Source organism: Sesamum indicum, linkage group LG3 (assembly GCF_026168435.1).
Source record: "Sesamum indicum cultivar Baizhima isolate 11 linkage group LG3, ASM2616843v1, whole genome shotgun sequence".
In the NCBI taxonomy this organism is placed as follows: domain Eukaryota; kingdom Viridiplantae; phylum Streptophyta; class Magnoliopsida; order Lamiales; family Pedaliaceae; genus Sesamum; species Sesamum indicum.
This window is the reverse complement of record NC_142659.1, coordinates 27,501,648-27,522,262: the sequence shown is the minus strand read 5'-3', so window position 1 is coordinate 27,522,262 and position 20,615 is coordinate 27,501,648. Positions and strand designations below refer to the sequence as shown.

Sequence of the window (20,615 nt, the reverse complement as noted above, 5' to 3'; positions counted from 1 at the left end):
TCATGGAAGGTTAAATAATAAATACAAGGTTTTCACTCTATGACATGATCATATATATGCGTCCAACAACTCATAGACCTAATTGTTTAGTACCCAAATAAATTGACATAAAAATTTCCAAGAACATGATTCACCATTTGTGTCCCAAAGTAGGACTCTTCCATACATATATACATATATATATATATTAATGCAGAATAGGAGAGAGGACAGGGAGGACAGTGTGAAGTGCCCTTAGTGACGCAGCTGTCATTCGAGCACACAAAACCCACAAATCCTTGCCCCTTCTCATATACAGCAAATCAGAGTTTGCAACTGTCGGATCCCCCACCCTCTTACTTTCTCTCTCCACCCAATATTTCTTTCTTATACTCTCTCTCTCTTCAAATCGACATCTATCTGTCAACTATCATCACCACCACCATTACAGCCGCCTCCACTCCTTTGCAGTCGTGTCTTGAGAAACGGATGGAGGTGGAGTCGACATCCACGAGGAGACGAGGGATCAGTTAAGAAGTTTGTTTTTGTAAGTAAAATTGCATTGGACATGCCATAATGGCTCATCAGCATTATCGATCGCCGTTTGGGGACACGACGTTGACTAAGGTTTTCGTCGGAGGGCTGGCGTGGGAGACTCCAACTGATGTAATGCGGGGTTATTTCGAGCAGTTTGGTGAGATTCTTGAGGCTGTGATCATCAACGATAAGACCACCGGAAAGTCTAAGGGATATGGATTCGTAAGCACATATATGTTTTTGTGAATTCAAAAAATACATTTTTTTGATATAATTGTGAAAATTTGATGTGACAGGTGACATTTCGTGATCCTGAATCCGCCAAGAGGGCTTGCGCTGATCCCAACCCTGTGATTGACGGAAGAAGAGCCAATTGCAACATTGCCTCCTTGGGACGGCCTCGACCGTCTCCACCCAGAGGTGTGTGCATTTTCTTGTATGATTTCGGTTAGAATCTTCTATCAGAGTTTTACGTCGAATGTGATAATTTAGCGTGTTCAACTATAGGAAGAAATCAGGTGGGGAGTCTATATCAAGGAGGTGGATCGTCGTCGTTCCCGTCTCTACCTCCACCGCCTCCACCGCCACTGCCGCCTCCGCCTCCGGTGATGTATCCGCCGTATGGGTATGTTGGTTTTGCTCATACTGTTGCTCTTGGGCCATGGGACATTATGCAAAATATATGACTGGCATGTGTGGGGTATAAGTACTTATGAATATGTGCTGTCCCATTTTTCACACACACACACACACACACACATATATCTATCTATATATATAATAGTATTAGTATTTATTAATAATTATAGAAAAGAGGGAATTAATTAATAAAAAAAGAAAAATATTGAATGCAGTGGTTATTGGCAGATGAATAATAAATAAGTAAAATTGATGGTATAAATGAGTAAACAAATTGTCAGCAATGTTCAATGCTTTATTGACCTCCTATGCTAGTTATCCAAAATTAATGAGAAAAATTAATACATTAAACAAATTTAAAAAATAGGTCATTAAATACAATTAATTAATGTGATTGCAATTAAAATCATGGCTGATTTTTAGTGACATATTAGATAGTTAAATTGTTTCTAATTAGAATCTCTATTTCTTGGAATTTTTTTCATTGAATTTATAATTATCGTATTATTTTCCCATTGTGAATGTTAATTTATTTCTCGCTTTTAAATGAAGATAATTATACATTGCTTTATTGAAATATACACTAAATAAAAGTTAATAATAGATCGTGAGAAGCATGAATAGATTATGGTCATAATTATGATGCTCTTTAGTCTTTACAACATAGTAAAGGTATTAATTATTCATTTATTTTAATATTGATCAAATTGACCTAATTACGCGACAAATATAAGTCATTTGATTTATTAATGATTTTAATTTCGTCCAACTCGATATAATTCATTTTTTTTTTGCTTAATAATTCTTCTAAAAAAAAGAAAAACTATATTTTTATTTTATTTTAATTTACGATATTTATGTACTATTTTTCCAGGTACGCGACTTACCCTCCTGATTATGGTTACCAGCAGGTTAGTTCTTCTAATTATATATGACTATTAATTTAATTTTTTTCGGGATTTTCTAATTAATTTAATTCAGATATTATAAAAATAAATATGACTATTTTTTTTTTAATTAATTTTTGGGTAATTTGGACAGACAATGTACAACCCACAAGTGCAGCAAGCACAGTACTACAATCAAGTGTATGGAGCTTCATCTTCAACCATGGGAGCACCGTATTACTATGGGTACTCGGTACAGGCACCCAGAGGAACATTTCCCATACCCCCGGCGCAACGTTTTCAAGGACCCTCTTACGTTTACTATCCTACGCAGGTGGAGGCCTCTTCTCCCACCTATCCTCCTCCCCTCCCTCTACTCCAACCAAGAAGGCTTACCTTCCCACCCTCCACCGGTAAGTCTCTCACTTAATTCATTCTTTTTTTAAAAAAAAAAGAAATTTAAATTTTCTCTAATTTTTATTACAATTTAATTTATATTTATTGAATTTTATAAAATGAGTCTCGGTTTTATATAGTCTTGATTTAATTTATCATAAATTATTGGTTCAGTTGGATTTTAAAGTAGGTTCTTAATAAGAAATTAAACTCTTTCGTTCCTGTTTCAAATAAAATTAATTTCATCTCTAATACAGGATGAAGAGAACTGTGTGAAAATAGAAAGAAAAAATACCCATAAGTATGAAAGATTCGTTGATGCATTATTATGTAGGGTGATTTTAATAAAGTTGTACGATAAAGAAATCATAGTCTATGTTTGTACGAAAAATTGTAACTGGGATCTAGAGAAATTAAATATAATATGTAGCAAGTAGAATGACTAATCACATGATAAGTACAATGATACTGACGTGACATATAATTAATATTTTTTTTTTCTTTTCTAATTTTATATGAGCCTCATAATTTAGTCTTACTAGAAATATAAAATTATCGGGAGGGAATGGGAGAACACGTCAAATAGTTATAATGTGATTAATTTAAGGTGGTAAAATTGAAATTATATCCACATAAATATTTGTAAGAAAAATTGTGAAAGGTGTTGAGTGGTGGTGAGAAATGTAATGTGAAGTAGTGAGTGAGGGGGAGGGGGAGGGGGCTGACATTGAAAGTGTAGTCACGTGAGATGAGCTGTATGGTTTTGTGGTATGACCCATCCAATCCAATGGGTGGTCAAATGGGAATTTATGCCAGAGAGGCATGGCAGTAAACTTTCAGTGCCACCATGTGCATTTCGGACAAATTTAGGCAACATTGTTTGTTGTTGCTCTTGTTTTTTGTCTATGTGTTTTTCGATAAATTTTGTATATTATCCATTCGTGTATATTGATAAGGTGTTAAACGATCAAGTTATTTAAAAATTAAAAAAAAAGTTATTTAATACACTAATCGTGAAATCTTTATTTTATAAATGAATGGCAATTGGTGAGAGTTGAATAGAAGAACTCGGACCTAACATTTTATGGCAACAGTTATTGTATAATTAGTCTGATTCCAGATCAACTTACAATTCAGAATTTGGAAACACCATAACTTTTTACCCGTACAGTATTGGTCTATGAAGAACTTATATTACTTAAAAATACGTTAAGAATGTTGTTTGGAAGACAAGTGTTATGTTATAGGTTAGATGAATTGTAATAAGATGATGGATGGATGGCAGATTCAGGTGGTGTTGCTGCACAAACGTCGACAGAAAGAGAAGCAGGAGCTGGTCCAGCAGCTTCCACGAGTCCTACTGCTTAAGACACACACGGTCTGGGGGACCAAATTCAAAGTTGTTCATTAATCATGTACAATCCATATAATTCTTCATGTAACCATTCATTTTTATTTTTATTTTTATTTTTGGGTCCATGATCATTTATATTAACGAAAATTTCTTGTACTGACCCACCCGTATTCAGGGGAAACAAACTGTCCCCTACCCCCAAACTAATAACATGGATATGTATTTAGCTTCCTTTTTTTTCTTTTCATTTAAAAAAAATATTTTGCGTTTTATTAGTAATAGATGTTAATTTATTTGAAATTTATAAGTTGTTCGTACTTGGCTTAATATTATAAGAGCTCGCTTTTTGAAGACTTAAAAATTCTCGTTTAATTGCGTTTTTAGTACCATAACTTAGATTATTTAGCATTTTCGTCATTTAACTTTTTAGAATAACATTTTGTTACGTGTTAAGAAATTCTAAGTTTATTGACCTATCACTCCTAATAAAATATAAAGAAAATAATTTATGTATTTTCCTCCAAATCACTTTCTTATTCTCTCAAAAGCTTTTTTGCAAATGAAATACATTGTGGTATTTACAGACCACCAAAATTGTGGTTACAAATTAACTATACTAATAACTATTATAATTACAAGCAATCTAGGGGATACAAAAGGGTATAACATAATAAATATTAAAAAGGAATATCAAGAGGTGTATGCATTCATACATACATGTATATTTAATATTGCTACATTTTTTAATTTTCGCAATTTTCCAGTCACCCCTTCTCAATAAAAAAATATGTGCATCTCATGTGACCTTTTAAAATTGGAGCTACGATATTATCTACTCATTTTTTTGCTAGCATTTTTGTCCTTTAATTTTGGAGATAGTATTTTAGTCTTGTAGTTTTTTTTTTTTAATTTTTACGATTTCAGTCTTTTTTTTTTTTTTTTCCGTCAGACACCCTTCTCGCCTGTGGAGGTGAACTCCAGTGGAAAAAAATTAAAATTGCAAATGTTAAAAAAATGCATGACAATAATGTATTAAACCCTAAATTTTTAATGGACATCGATGACAGCTTGAATTTTGCTCACATAATGGTCCTAAGTTATTATGTTTCTAGTACAAATAATAATATAAATTTGAATTATAAAAATAAAAACTAATGATCTCAGAATAATACTTTAGGATAAATATAGAAATCAGAGGGATAAATTATTAAACTAAAAGGCACCAAATTAATTGGAGCAGAAATGCAGATTATCTTTGCAGTAAACAAAATAAAGTTAACGTGGTTGTCAACTTATAAACATTGAAATTTTCACTAGAATAAAGTTTAACATTGCCGGCACTTTAATAGCTATAGAGCTAAAAAAATATTATAAATAATAATTATTATTAATCATGAATAAGTAAAATCGATAAAAAAATTTAATTTATCCGTCATGAAAAAGATATATATTTGACGTTACTCTTAGCCATAACAAAGACATTTATCATGGCTTTTAGTCATAGCAAATATTTTAGTCACACTCACAAAAACTACCGTCAATAAATATTGTGTGGTTCTATGACAATTTACATTTTTTAACTATGATAATTAATTAAATATCATGAAGGGTTTAGAATTGTTTTTAATTTGATTGAGTTTTGTATATATGTTGTCATTAAAGGAATTCTTGGATGATCAATAAATTTGATATATATAAGTTTACAAGTTAATATTTCATACTTTTTATACAAAATTCAATAAGCGCGAAAAGCAATTAAACTCAAAGTTAGTAGTTTGTCCTGAAATTTAAAACGTATGTATATGACCATAATATGAAAAACATGAAAATTATATATTTAAATCAATGTGAATTAAGAGTTTTCCTAAAAAATATGAGTAGAGGACGCAACTGATTGCAAGAAAAATCCTACGACTGCCAAAGAATAACATAATTATTTTACGTAACCACTAATTAATCATTATTAATAATGTAAATTAGATGAAGCTTCTGATAAACATATGTAAGAGCAAAGGCTTATGTAAATTTGTTGCAACTCAATCAATTCTCACTGGAATTCCGAAAACTGTAAGCAACAAAAAGCACATAAATGCAACGGCCCTCCCAAAAAAGGCCATGTTTTAATCCCTCCAGCAACCTCAAATTCAGAGTCTTACACATGAAACTCTGTCATATATACTCAAACTCACTGCTGCATGCCTCATGCAACAAATAGACACCCCCCTGGCCCAGGCCCCAGATCAATTAAGGCTGTATTTAAGGTTTGTGTTGTATCATACCAAAAGAGGATCTTCTGCTCAGACAGCAGGGATTAACTATCCCCTTGACAAAGGTTGTTTTCACTCAACCAACCCCCTCCTCCTTCCTTCCATGTCATTATAATTACGTACCACAAAACACAACACCACTCAGAGCATGGAGGGTTCAGGCAGCTTTTGTTTTAGCCCTAATGCTAATTCTTTACCTTCCACCTCCACTGCTGTAGTCCAGACGTTTGATTTCTTCGCTAAGAAAACGACCTCCGCTTCTAACAAGAACGTCGTGGACCGTGTTGGTGAGTCCAACGTTGTCGTGGACGAGAATGAGGACTCTGTCGTGGCGTTGCGTATCGGCCTTCCTAGTTTCTGCAACAAGGGTGTCATCAATTCAAGTGATTATGGGAAAAAGACGGCAAATTCAGCTGCAGCCACGCAGTATTGGATACCTACGCCTGCACAAATCGTGGTTGGCTTCACTCATTTTTCTTGCCATATTTGCAATAAGACCTTTAATCGCTACAATAATCTGCAGGTGCGACCTACTACTACTCTTCCAATTCATGTGATCTTCTCCTAAATCTTTCATATGTTGCTAGGTTTTTTTTGGTCCGAGGGTTTTGGTAGCGGAAAGGTAAGATAACGCCATGGATGATGATAGGAAATTCTAATCCAAATCAAGTTTGGTCTAACCTGAACTGATTATATGCCAAGTACAATACACTTGACGTATGATTGGTATACGATTCAAAAAAATAGATAATCACAAAGTGATTGGTTTGATTTTATCAAATTTGTTTTGAATAAGATTTTTTTTATGATGATTTAGTTAAAATCAAACCTGTTTTGAATAAGATTTTTTTTACGATGATTTAGTTGTATGCAATTAATTAGGGAAATACATTACTTGCATTTGCAAATTAAAAAGATTCATAAAAAAAAAAAAAAAGTAATTATCCCTCTTGCTCCAAGATCATTCGGGATATTTTATTTCGAATTAATTTTCATCTCGTATTATACATCATATATAGATGAAAATATTTGCAAAAAATCTTGTATGTATTGCGATTTGTTATATATCTTTATTAAACTGTAATGAAAAAATTAAATTGGGATTTGTTTATGAATTCATTCCTAATTTTTTAAGATACATTAATAATTTGAGATGTCTCTATTATGCAACTTTGCTGTTGTCTAATTTTGAGTAATATATATATATATATATATATATATAAGTTTATTACTAGAAAATACAATTTCAATTGATCAAAGTTTTCACATGTAAATGCATTGTTTATATAAAATTATAACTAGAATTTTACATCCATACACTCCTAATTAGCAGCAGATTAATTAGTGAGAAAAAGAAAAAAAAAAAAAAAAGGGGGTAATATATAGAAGAGCTTATGTAGATTTTTGCTAATTTATAACAAATAATTAACATTATATTTTTTTTTATTATTTTCAATTAATTCGTAACGAAAATCAAACAGAACTGGAACAAATTCGATTTTTACCAAACTAAACCAAATATTTCGGTTCAATATTCAGTCTATAATTGGCGTACCAAAATTTCAATTAACCAAACTTTCAATTCATTCGGTTAACCGAATTGAATACCCCTACGATCTACATTCAAGCGAACAAATTTAAAAAATTTAAGACACCATGACATTATTTATCATTTAATTCTTTAACAAAGTATATTTTTTAAATAATAAATAATTAAATTATGAAAAAAAATTTAAAAAAATTAAATTAATTAGTATGATTTGAAGGAAAAAAAAATGAGTCTGGATCTGATCCTATCCAAAAACTGGGTCTTGATTGGGTCTAAAGACCCATAGATCTTGAATTGAATTTAATAAAATGGGTAGGGTTTAGGTATAGAATAATTTTTTTTGAATTTTTTCTAAATCTGGCCTGGATAGACACGCTAACCATTGACAGACCTAATTTGCTAGTAGATCATGCACCTCCACCTCCCCCATGTCAAACCAACTAATTAGAAATTTTAATAACATTATCTCATTCCTTTTGTCCTAACATTTTAGCTTCCTTGTCTAAACTCTGGATCCAAATACAACACTATATATATATGATCTCCTATTTTTGTCTAAATTTGAATTAAATATAATATTACAAATATATTACATTTCGTATTACGTATATGTTAAATACACATGATTAAAATTTATACATTAAAGAACAAACATTGTACAAACGGTTGTACACATAGCATGAACGTATTAAGTACAATACAAGATGTAGATTATTAAATGTATTTTTTGTTCTGTAATTTATGTTATTTACCGTTTTCATTTTAAAATTGTATTTTAGTTATATATCTTTTTAATTTTTAAAATTTTAATCCTTTTGTCATCGGAGTTCACCATTTTCGTCAGAAAAGAACATGTGTCTCTCACATGGTATTTTAAAACTGTGAGTTTTTTTTCCTATTTTTACCGATATTATTGTCCTTTAACTTTATAGGGTAGCATTTTAGTTCTGTATCTTTTTAATTTTCGTGATTTCAATACTTTTCTCTTAGGAGTTCACTCTTCTCACCGATGGAAGTGAACTCCGGCAAACAAAATGACTGAAATTGCAAATATTAAAAAGATATAGGACCAAACATTATCCTAAAAAGTCAAATGACAAAATTGCCAAATGACCTAAATTACCCGACCAAAATTGCATTTAATTCAAAGATGTAATATGAATTTACAATAAAATGAAATTCTTGATTGATCCAACCCTTTTGCCCTAATGAATCCAGATGCACATGTGGGGTCACGGCTCAGAGTTCCGGCGAGGCCCAGACTCCCTGAAGGGCAGCCAACCCCGAGCCATGCTGGGAATCCCATGCTACTGCTGCCAAGAAGGGTGCAAGAACAACATCAATCACCCCAGAGCCAAGCCCCTCAAGGACTTCAGAACGCTGCAGACCCACTACAAGCGAAAGCACGGCCTCAAGCGCTACTCCTGCCGTAAATGCGGCAAGTGCTTGGCCGTCAAGGGCGATTGGCGCACGCACGAGAAGAACTGCGGCAAGCGCTGGCTCTGCATCTGCGGTTCCGATTTCAAGCACAAGCGTTCGCTCAAGGACCATGTTGCGTCCTTCGGCTCCGGTCATGGACCCTCGTGCCCGCCTACTTTTGATCGGGTCGACGGTAAGTTCCTTGTCTGATCAATTAGGTTTTGTTGGATTGCACTTGTTGTGGTTCTGTTGTGTTTTTCGGTTTATTGGATCGGATGTAAGAAAAATTCTTATTTAAATTAGGTCTGATCGAATTGAACATACTTACTATATGATTGATTACTTTTTTTAAATTGTATTTTATCAAATACATAACAAGTATATTATGTAATTAATTTAGATTGCACAGACTTAATTCTGATTAGAATTTCATTTGATGTAGTCGAGATGTACCATGTCATGTTGTGAGATTTTATGCATGTAAGAATTTTATTTTATATGAGGTATATGGACGTATATTAAATTATGTAATGACTAAATGCCTTATCATTATTAACAATTCCTTGTTATTATGGTAGAAAGATATGCTGAAATTTTAATTTAGAAGTCTCTGAATATATACATATCACATGTACGCAATATTTCTCTAAATTATTCAAAAAAAAAATATAAACTTTATATACGTACACTGCAAAAAATGTTAATTATTCCTTACACTATAAATTACCACAATTTAAAAATTATAATAAATTAATATTATCTATCACGGTCAAACAAAACCAACTACGAAAACTTAGATCTTGATCACAGTTAATCAGCATTCGCTATGATTTTACCTATGATCGAAATATTTACTACGTATATCTAAAAACTATAACAAATACTTTGCATCGTTATATGCTACGATATTTTACTTTTCACCATAATTATTAATCATAATAGAAAGCCACATTTCTTCTAGTGATATGAATTAGAATAACTTAAAATAGAAAAAGTGGAGTGTTGCTAATTCTTTTATATGGTCCAAGAAAAATTATCTAATTGTGATAATCATAAAAGCAATAATTTCAATGTTTAGTATTTCCAACAATTATGTTTGATTGATTTATCATTATTAATCATTAGTGATACAAAAAATATTACGTATATATAATTAATAGTAAATAACAAAATATATTGCAATTTGAAATTTTCGACGTCTTTTGTCACCATTAGGTTTCTGAGAATTATTAAATGTTGTAACTAAATAAATATTGTGATCAATTAAAAAAGCATGAGCTATGACAATTTTGGTCCTATTTTCATTTAATATTTTGTCACTAATTTCCACGTTTTGATAAAATTATAATTTTATCTATGTGTTGGGCTCTGGGGTTGTTATTGGGCCCACATATCTAGCAATCTCGACCCAAATATGATTGATTGGGCCATACAACAATGCTGTTGTTGAAGACATAGGGAGCATTTAATTTGCGCGGTGCCGTACAAATACGTTGTTTATACACATATTATACGGTAAAATATATGATAAAAAGGTTTGAATACATAAAGATTTTGTACTATATCCGAGTTTGCTATGAGTACAACTCGTTTTTGCAAGTAACTGATGCCGTCATGCATCTCGTATCTATTACAAATGAGGGATTTGAACGGCTTTTATATCTCAATATGTTTTCTTATTAGCGAAACACGTTTTTAGAAAAAAAGCATAACGGGGAAGGCATAGTGAATAATATATCGCGCTACTATGGTTCCATCATCTCGTATGTTGTATCAATTGGCATTATTTGTGAAAACGAGACCCTATATATATCCATCTCAAAACCCTCGTATAAGAGGTTAATAATGCCAGCATGCATCTCACATCGATTGCAAATGTGAAGTTTACAACTTTGCTAATTTATAAGTTCCGAATCCTCCCCCTTAAATAAAGCATTTTTTCTAAAAAAAAAATAAAATTGTGAAACTAGAAAGTGGAAATGATGAATAATACATTGCGTTGCGTAAATTCAGATTATATTACAGATCAAGTCAGTAATTGTTGACATCCTTAAAATAAATTTACATAGGGTATGTTATTGAATAAAGTCGGTGCATATAATTTAAGGTTGAATGGGAAATTTTCACATGCTTTTTGATCGAGGAAAATGCAAAAATCCCCTTGTGATATTGTAAATGAGCAAATTACCTTCTTATAAAAAATAAATAATGATTTACCTCCCTATATTTTTTAAAATAAAACAATTTAGCTCCTTATACTTTTTAAAAAGAAGCAATTTACCTCCCTTTATAAGAAGATAAATTACTTCATTTTAAAAATTTCAGAAAGTTAAATTACTATATTTTTTTTTAAAAGAATAATATACTCATTTTTAATATAATAAACGATAAATTGCTATTCACCCCATTTTGATATTGTATATATGTTTAATCGCTTTCACGCCCATATTCGTAACATCAATGTAGGTACATAGATTTCATGGTGGGCAATTAATGTCGCATGTGGTTGGTTCATACATCTTTTTCCATGGATGTGATGGTCATGGTATAGATGTGTGCATGTATGAAGTCTGTTGGGCTTCTGCCCGGTCACTTCAAGAAATATAATATTTAATTATAATTAATTTTTATATTTAATAATAAATGAATGTAGCAAAAAATTATTGATAAGGGTCATGCAACAGTTGTTAATTATGATTTTTGTGAGAGTAGTTAAAAATCATGACAAATGTATCTATCATAATTTTTAATTGTGATAAATAATTTTTTGCTTCGATTTTATTTTTAGTAAGTCCACAAGTTAGTAATGTCCGGATATTTTTTTCATGTTCTTATATTGATATTTTAATTAAAAAATAAAATATAAATTATTATTGTCTAAAGTTAGGAAAATATCTATACATTATTTACAATTCCAGGGATCAAGAATTTGCACCATGTTTGGTCCATAAATTTTCTTTAAAAAAATGCAAAAATACTAGTATTTGAGATTAAAAAATATATTTTTTTCTCAATACTTTCAGTAGCCATGTATTATAAAAAAACATGATATTAGTGATACATTATGAAGTGATAATTTCAAAGCATTATCAATAAAAATATATATTACAAGACTGCAATTTCCTTCTTTTCATAATAAAATTATTAATGATAAAAAGTTGTGCATGAAGTGGTTATTGTACGTAGTAAGTGTCTTAGTGATATATTTATAGTGACAATGCAAGTATAATGACAATAATTATAATTTGTAGTTAAAAATTATCATTATATATATCGCTAATTGCTTTTAGTCACAACCATTTGTCGCTAAGTATTGCTAATCATAATTTATTAGAACTCATTATCGCGACAAAATTAAAATTTGTCTCACTAAATATTTATAATTAGCGACAATATGAAAATTATTACTTAACATTTTTTTTTCTAGAGATAATTTTCTATCTTTTTGTGGTAACGTGTCATAGGTCTGCATCCTTTCTTAGAACATCGTTTCTTAAAGAAGATAGATACCCCATTTTTTAGATGCTGCTAAAATCTCTCTTTCAACTGAGATAAAATTAGAGGTGGCAATTAAATCCACCTCAAACCCACATTTATTAGGATAGATTCGGATCCAAAAATTAAGATTCGGGAAGAATCTCAAATTCATATCGAACTTGAAAAGCCGAGTCTCGAGTCCATCCAAATCCAGCCCATACCCATCCGTTGCCACCTCTGTGTGGAATGGAGAATGTATAACCCTAGGCATAGTATCAATCAAAACGAGAAAGAAACTTAAGACATTAATTTGATCAAAAACTCCATGGCCAATCAAAGGAGTCAAGTGTTGTTGTGAGAGAGGGAGAGAGGGAGAGAGAGAGAGAGAGAGTGTGTGTGTGTGTGTTGTAGGTAGTGAAGATGGCACATGCAAGAGAGAGAGAGAGAGAGCATCATTGGGAGTCAAGAAACTCAAACTCATGTCATTTAAATTTAAAACACATCACATGCAATTTGGAGGGATTGAGGTGCTTATATTACACATTCATGCCCTGTCCCTTAACTCCCCACTCAGCACAGGTCTGTGTGTGTGACTATCATCATTACTAGTATTATTTTTTTTTTTTCCTCCAAACACACATATGTACAAAATTTCGACCTATCATAAGTGATTTTTGTCCGTTTTATATTTTGATGAAGCTGTAGTGACGAAATCATCTTTAAAAATAGTATTTATAATTTAAATCAAACGTTTTACATTAGTAAAACTTTTTAAAAATTGTACTAAAAAACACAAGGATAATTATATTTACGCCCTTTAATTTATGGTCTGTTTATATACACCACTCATATCATTAGATAATTACAAATACATTATAAAGATATTATTATCACTTACATTAATTGCCCCATATTCTTTTTAAAAATTACACACACACGCACACCCCCTAAAAATGTTAGCATTATTATACAAACTATACCTATTTTTTGACTGTCAAGCTAGTTTAGGCCGAACCAGTCCATTTTTTATTGGTTTAATCCGGTACTAGGTTGGATTAGCCCAACTTGGACCACTGTGCATTTTTAGTCAGTAATAATTTCTGTAATTATACAAAAAATATAAATAATTTGTGTAAATAGACCATAAATCAAAAAGTATAAATATAATTATCCCAAAAAAACAATTATACTGATCATTCGTAGCTCTATAAACGTTGAGCATTTGCAACATGGTCTGAAGTGTGAATGGGAGATGAGGGTGGTGTTGGTGTTGATGTGAGTCACAATCAATTGGTCCTCAACTTCATTTTAAGATAGTGTACTAGTGCCGTGTCCAATCCTCCATCTTCCACCATAACAAACAATGTGATGCTGTCTTGTTTTTTATGCACTATATACAATTTGGTTAAAACCATTCATTTCTTACTGTTTTTGGGCAAATTGATTGCACCCCATTTTAGATTTTACTTCACCTCATCTCAAGGTACCATTTTTTGATTCATTTGGTCCACCTTCACAATAAAAAATGACAAGTAATCAAGGAAGTCGTACTTATATCAATTCAATTATTATATTAATATAATTAAAAATCATAAATATATTATAATAACTTACAATACTAATATATTCAATCCATAACAACGAACTTATTCATAGAATCTAAAACATGATTGGTGAATAAGGTCAAGTTTAACTGGTCAAATTTTGTCCAACTAGTAAAGCTTTGTTTTTTTTCATTAATTAATTAATATAAATGAGTGAAGGTCTATTATTTATAAGAGTCCAACGAGCTATTGTTACATTAAATATAATTTAATTTGCAAAAACATGTATCAAACATAAGTAAAAAAAAATCTAAAATAAATTAATTTTATTTGCATGTATGATGTTCAAGATGGTTTGAAAGTGGATCTTAAATGAGTTTGATTCAAAATTCGTGACCAGCTCAGATTCATAAAATAAAAATCCATTCCCGCTCTTTAACCTATTTACGTAAGCCTGAACTTGTCAAAAACGGGATGGGGCTCGAACAAACAGGACAACAATCTGTCCCGCCTGATTTTTATGTTTGATTGTGATTTAATGATATATGTTATTGATTAACTAAAGAAAAAATCTTGAAAACTACTAATTGAAAAAATAGAGAATATATGGTTTTCATAATTTTAAAATTACCAATTATTTTATATTTTTTTTCTAAAAAAGGCAAATTTCTGATTTTTTGAGCTAATTGAATCTCAATCCATGAGGAAAAAAGAGAGGGAATATCTAAACGCCTAACTTGTGACCTTGCAGTCAATCATTGCATTTATAAAGAAATTGTCAAATTAGAGTCCAAGTGACGACGAGGCTAATAATAGTTGTGAAAGCGCGTTTTGACAAGTGACGACGAGGCTAATAATAGTTGTGAAAGCGCGTTTTGACAAGTGACGTTCATGTTAGCAGATTTTGTCATCTCATTACGTCTTTTTCCTTATCTTTAACAAAAAGTTACAACTCCCGTAGGTTGTCATCTGTCCCAAATCCCATCCCCCCCCCCCCCCCCCCAAACACCCTCCAAATATTATCAATTAAATAACAATTTCTTTTTTCAATTTTACATATCATTAATTTTCGTATACTATATTCATATGTTCATCGCATAAATTGCACATTAATGTGGTTTAATATTTCATTGAACTAAAACAACAAAATATAATAATAGGATAAATTATGTCGAATTCTTTTGAAATTTTATATAATTACAAATAATTCATTGTTGTTTGAAAAATTACTGATACCCCTTGAAATGCGACATAATTATGTAATCTTAAAATTACCGTATCCTTTGACATGTAACATAATTATGTAATCCTTGGACCTAAGGTGGAATGTCAACTTTATCCTTGCTACAATTTGTAATAAAGAAAAATTGATGATGGACCGACCTTATTACAAAGAAACTGTAAAAAAATTTGATGTTAGATGGAGATTATTATAACATATATATATATATGAAAATTTTAAAAAATATGTAAAATTATAATTCAGGTTCCAAAAGAATATTTTGAATAATTCAATACAAAAAATGGGATAAAACACTTAAGTTATAAAATGAATATAGAGAGATTTCGTGTAATTCACTATAGCACAAGGGGTAATTATGGAATTTACCCATGTAAATAGGCGTTCACATAACTCATCTTGAGAGGACGTTGGGAAAATCTGCAACTTCCAGACTAGGAATTTACACTACTAACAGAATTATTAATTAACTTTTACCTATTTATCCCTGTGAAAAAAAATGTATTACATCAATACCTTATACTTTATTTTTTGTAAGAAAAACACACACCCACCCCTTGGCCAGCATTGGAGCTGTCCAAAATGCTTAAAAGTATCACATGTTTGATTCAACCCTTTAATTATGCAACAAAGAGTGGGCTTAGTCTCCTACTTTTCACTAAAGCGCCATTTGGTACCCACCTTTACACTCTTGTAAAGTTGACTTCTTGTAAAAATAATAATAATTAAAAAACATCTACACATAATAGTAAAAAATATGTGTACACACCGTTCTGATCATATTATAAAATAAAATATTAATATTCCAATGATTTCTATGATCCAATGGTCGAATTCTCTGTACAAGCCTAAAATATTAGTGGGGTTAATTTTACATTTTAAAATCTCTCTCTCTATACATATATATATATCTTATCTTTAAATTTAGATTTTATTCTAATGTTGTTCATACATGAAATATATATTTAGATTTTATTCTAATATTGTTCATACGTAAAATATATATGTATCTATATATATATATATATATATATATATAAGATGGGTAAATTGTTGAGGTCAAAGGGGTTGATGCAATAGGACATTTCCTTGTCACGTGAATTGATTTCAATTTTGACTAACCCTATAACAATAGGCCATGCACGGGTCCATCCCCATCTTGCAATTCCAACTAATTTTACACACTTCGGTCTTTAAAAATGGAAATAATTGCATTTACGTCCTCTGATTTATAGTTTATTAATATAAATTACTTTTATCTTTTAAAAGGTTATATGTATACTCATCAGAGACGTTAATATTATTTACACAAAATATTCATATTTTTTTAAAAAATTACACACACACATGCCCTGAAAGCTTCAATATCATTACACAAACGATCTTTAATTTTTTGTTTTTATGGGTGGTTTTTATAATAAAGCAAAAATATGAGTTGTTTGTGTGTATGGACCGTAAATCAGGAGGTGTAAATATAATTATCCCTTAGAAATTAAATGTTATGTGGTCATGTGTCCAAATCACATAGTTATTGGTCAGTTGAAAATTACATATACTTATCAAAGATGTCAGCATAATTTACACAATAGACCTTTACTTCTTGAAAAATTTCACATACAGCCCCCGAATCAGCATCATTGCACAAACTACCTTACTTTTTGGCTGACGTATGCAATTTTTGTAATTACGCAAAAAATTAAAAATAATTTATATAAATAAATTATAAATCAAGAATATAAAATATAATTATCTTTAGAAATTAAATATTACGAGGTTATATGTTTTGAGTCAAAGTTAAGTGGCATGGAGATCCATGGGTTTTGACTTCTTGAACTGAAATACATGTTCTGTTAATATTAATTTTTATTGGTAGAGGTGAAGGGCTAGCAAGTTGACTTAAACAATTTATCTTACTATATTTTAATTATTTAATTTGTGTTCGTCTGCAATGCATATTTACTAAAATTAGACTATAGTGGAGCAACTAATTTATTAACAATTATAATATCATGTATTTATCATATTGTACGTGAAATTGAAGTGCCGTAGAAAATAATTTTGATTATCGGTATTGATCTATTTTAATAATAGTAGCTAAATTTATTGTAACAATAATGTTAATAAGTTATATATATTTTATCAGTGATTAGTGTATACTGTTGAATATTAAAAATTTATATTGTAATTGTAAGGAATTTATTTAAAAAAGAAAACATATAAATATCTTAAATAAATCAGTAAATAAATAAAATTCTATCGCATGTCATAAATAGATCAATAGATGCGGACAAATCTAGTATGACTTCCATCAACTGAATATAATATATATATATATATTTTTATATATTTCACCTTTTAATTTCAAATTAAAATATATTTATAAGTATTATTCAATTAAACAGTGATAACAACATGTACTAACGTTGCATGTTTCTGTCGCTACAATTCTTCTCAAAAAAAAAAAATATTGTTTACATATTTTTTTAATAAATACAATGTATTATGTCAAGGGGTATTCATATATTAAATATATTAATAAATTTACAATCAAACAAAATAAATAAATTTTAACTTTTAGGGGTAGTTACATTTACATTTATCGCCTATTGTCTTTTTACACAAATCATCCATACTTTTTGAAAAATTATAAAAATCATTCATAGCAGTCTTTAAAATCCAAAATGCCCCTGTTGACTAAGTCCAACTTTAAAATAATTTTTCAAAAACAAAAATGCCTTTAGGGGTGTTTCTGTAATTATCAAAAGGTAGAAGGGATGGAAAAGTAATATTTATGAAGATGAGTAATATGACCTCATATATATTTTTTAATTATTTGTACTTTTAAATTTAAATTATTTTATTAATTTTTTTATTGGATCTCTATATTAAATTACGCATTTAATAATTAAAATATTAAGTTATTCAATTAATATATAAATAAAATTAATTAATAAATTATAAATTATATTAAAAAAATTATTATACTTGTATAAATTATTTAAAATTATTAAAATTAAAAGATTAGTTATCATATATTTTATTTATAACTAAATTTACTAAAATAAAAATTAAAAATATTTTATGTATTTTATATAAATCTAAGTAGAACTAATAAAATGAATTAATGTTATTTATTAAAAAGATATTTTTTAATAAATAAACTATTTATTTTGTTAATTCGATTATGATTTATATAAAATATATAAAAAAATTAATAGTAAAGTTTAGTTATGAATAAAAATAGAGGATAAATAATGTTTTCATTTTAATAATTTTACTAAGAGATAATTTATATATTAATTAAATATTTTAATATTTTAATTATTAAAAGGTATAATTTTATATCAAGATTCAATAAAAAAATTAATACAATAATTTATATTTAAATTAAAAATTAGTATAGATAATAAAAAATAGATGGGGTCATATTTTTTATCTTTATAAATATTACTTTAACATCCCTTCTACCTTTTGATAATTATAAAATCACCCCTAAGAGCATTTCTGTTCTTGAAAAATTATTTTAAAGATTGATCTAGTTAATAGTAATACTTTTGAATTTTAAAAACTGCCAGAGGTGATTTTTGTAATTTTTCAAAAGATAAGAATGATTTGTGTAAAAAAAAGACAATAAATTGGGGTGTAAATGAATTATTCCTAATTTTAATAAATATGCAAAATTCTTTTTGAGCAGATAAGTAGGAATTGCAGCAGTGTGATCCAGTGCAGGAGTCCACACGCGGTGTGGCTTGAGGCGTTCACACGCAACCGACACGTCAGACGAGCTGTCCTCACCGACACACGGAAAAACTCGGGGGACCACCGTTGGGCCCCACCCACCTACGTAATAGAACTCTGCATGTGACTCCTATTATTATTTTATTTTTTTTTACATAATATATATTACTTTTTAATTAATAGAGTTTCTTAACGCTAATTAATGAATGCAGCCTTTGTCTTCTTTCCTGCAACTCCGTATTTTTTATTTTTGAAATGATCGAGTAAATTCCTTTAGTTAATTAATGAAGGTGTTGTCTCTTGAAAATTAAAAATAATAATAATAATATAAAGTGAACTAGTTACTGCGTAAGCTAATATCATAGTGTTACATCCCAAGTAATTAAAAGTCAATCCTAGGTTATCACCTTCTATCTTGTCACTAATTCCTTTAAAACACCACCAAAAGGTACAACCGATAACTGCACTGTTCTTTCGTGAGATTTTATATAATTATATGTGGATTATTTATAATTTAAAAAATTATATTTGATATTTTTAACGTTGGTTCTATCTACCAAATAGATTATTTTATTAATTAACATTTATTGAATTTACTGATATTAATAGATCAAATTAAATAAAAAAATTTATCTATCTTTAATTGACTTATTACATGCAGGTCAAACAAATATTTTTCTTATTAAACTAGCCTTATACATCTTTACATGTTAATATATGTGACGAGGTATATTCTCACCTTATAAGGGCAGTTTTATTTGTAAAAAATTTGTTTGACCTGAATAAGTCAGTAATAAATCAATTAGAGATAAATATGGATTTTTATTCATTTTTTTGCGAATATCTGCAAATTTGGTGGAATATAACTAACAGAGAGATCTATTTAGTAAACGAAAACAAATGTTCGGAATACTAGATATAATTTTTGGAACTACAAGAAAGTTTATATGTAAAATTACACCGAACCTCAAGGGATAACAATGTAATTATTTCTAACATCTATCTTATGGTGGGAATAAATAATAGAGAAAGTTGTAAGTTAAGCATTAATATAAGTTGAACTTAATTGGAAAAAAAGTTGAAATTGAAAAAGAAAAATTGAAAGTGTTACGTGTAACCCCTACACAGAAGATAGGCTAATGTACTTTAGAAAAATTAACCGAATATTTTACGATTTTACCAATTTCTTATAATTTTTTATTTAAATCAACTTGTTTGAGCTATTCAAAGACAAGCCATAAAATCAAAAAATATCGTTCACAACTAATTTTCGCGAACAAACTGATAAATACTTATTTTCAATAGTTACAAATACGTCCTAAGAATACAATAATAATGGAAAAATCCTTCATATGTTTGTGAGGCTGATTCTCTAAACGATGTATAATTGTATTAATTAGTAATTTATAGGTATCTATAATTTTGAAACATGGCACAACCCATCACATTTAAAATACCATTTCAATGGTAATGACTCCATATTCCAACGAAGGGTTATAAATTCGGATCACATTAATTAATTGTCTTTGATAGTTGACATATCTATTTTGGAAATTGTATAAATTTAAATTAAACGGACAAAACTCATG

At 29.5% G+C, this 20,615-nt stretch overlaps 2 protein-coding genes across 3 annotated transcripts; both read left to right on the top strand.

Annotated features, from left to right (window-relative positions):
* The first annotated feature begins 206 nt into the window (after positions 1-206).
* LOC105158966 (RNA-binding (RRM/RBD/RNP motifs) family protein) lies at positions 207-4,023 on the top strand. Of its 2 annotated transcripts, none has more exons than XM_088879028.1 (6): positions 207-738; positions 813-936; positions 1,024-1,141; positions 2,030-2,066; positions 2,197-2,455; positions 3,730-4,023. In XM_088879028.1, the coding sequence occupies exons 1-6, from the start codon at positions 556-558 to the stop codon at positions 3,804-3,806; spliced, it is 798 nt and encodes a 265-aa protein (XP_088735154.1). In that variant the 5' UTR covers positions 207-555; the 3' UTR covers positions 3,807-4,023. The 2 variants fall into 2 exon arrangements, with proteins under 2 accessions (XP_088735154.1, XP_011074197.1); XM_011075895.3 differs by having other exon boundaries at positions 209-738; positions 3,724-4,023.
* A 2,068-nt stretch (positions 4,024-6,091) lies between these two features.
* Positions 6,092-9,558, top strand: LOC105158965 (protein TRANSPARENT TESTA 1). The gene is made up of 2 exons (XM_011075894.3): positions 6,092-6,582; positions 8,827-9,558. The coding sequence occupies exons 1-2, from the start codon at positions 6,208-6,210 to the stop codon at positions 9,235-9,237; spliced, it is 786 nt and encodes a 261-aa protein (XP_011074196.1). The 5' UTR covers positions 6,092-6,207; the 3' UTR covers positions 9,238-9,558.
* Positions 9,559-20,615: the final 11,057 nt, after the last annotated feature.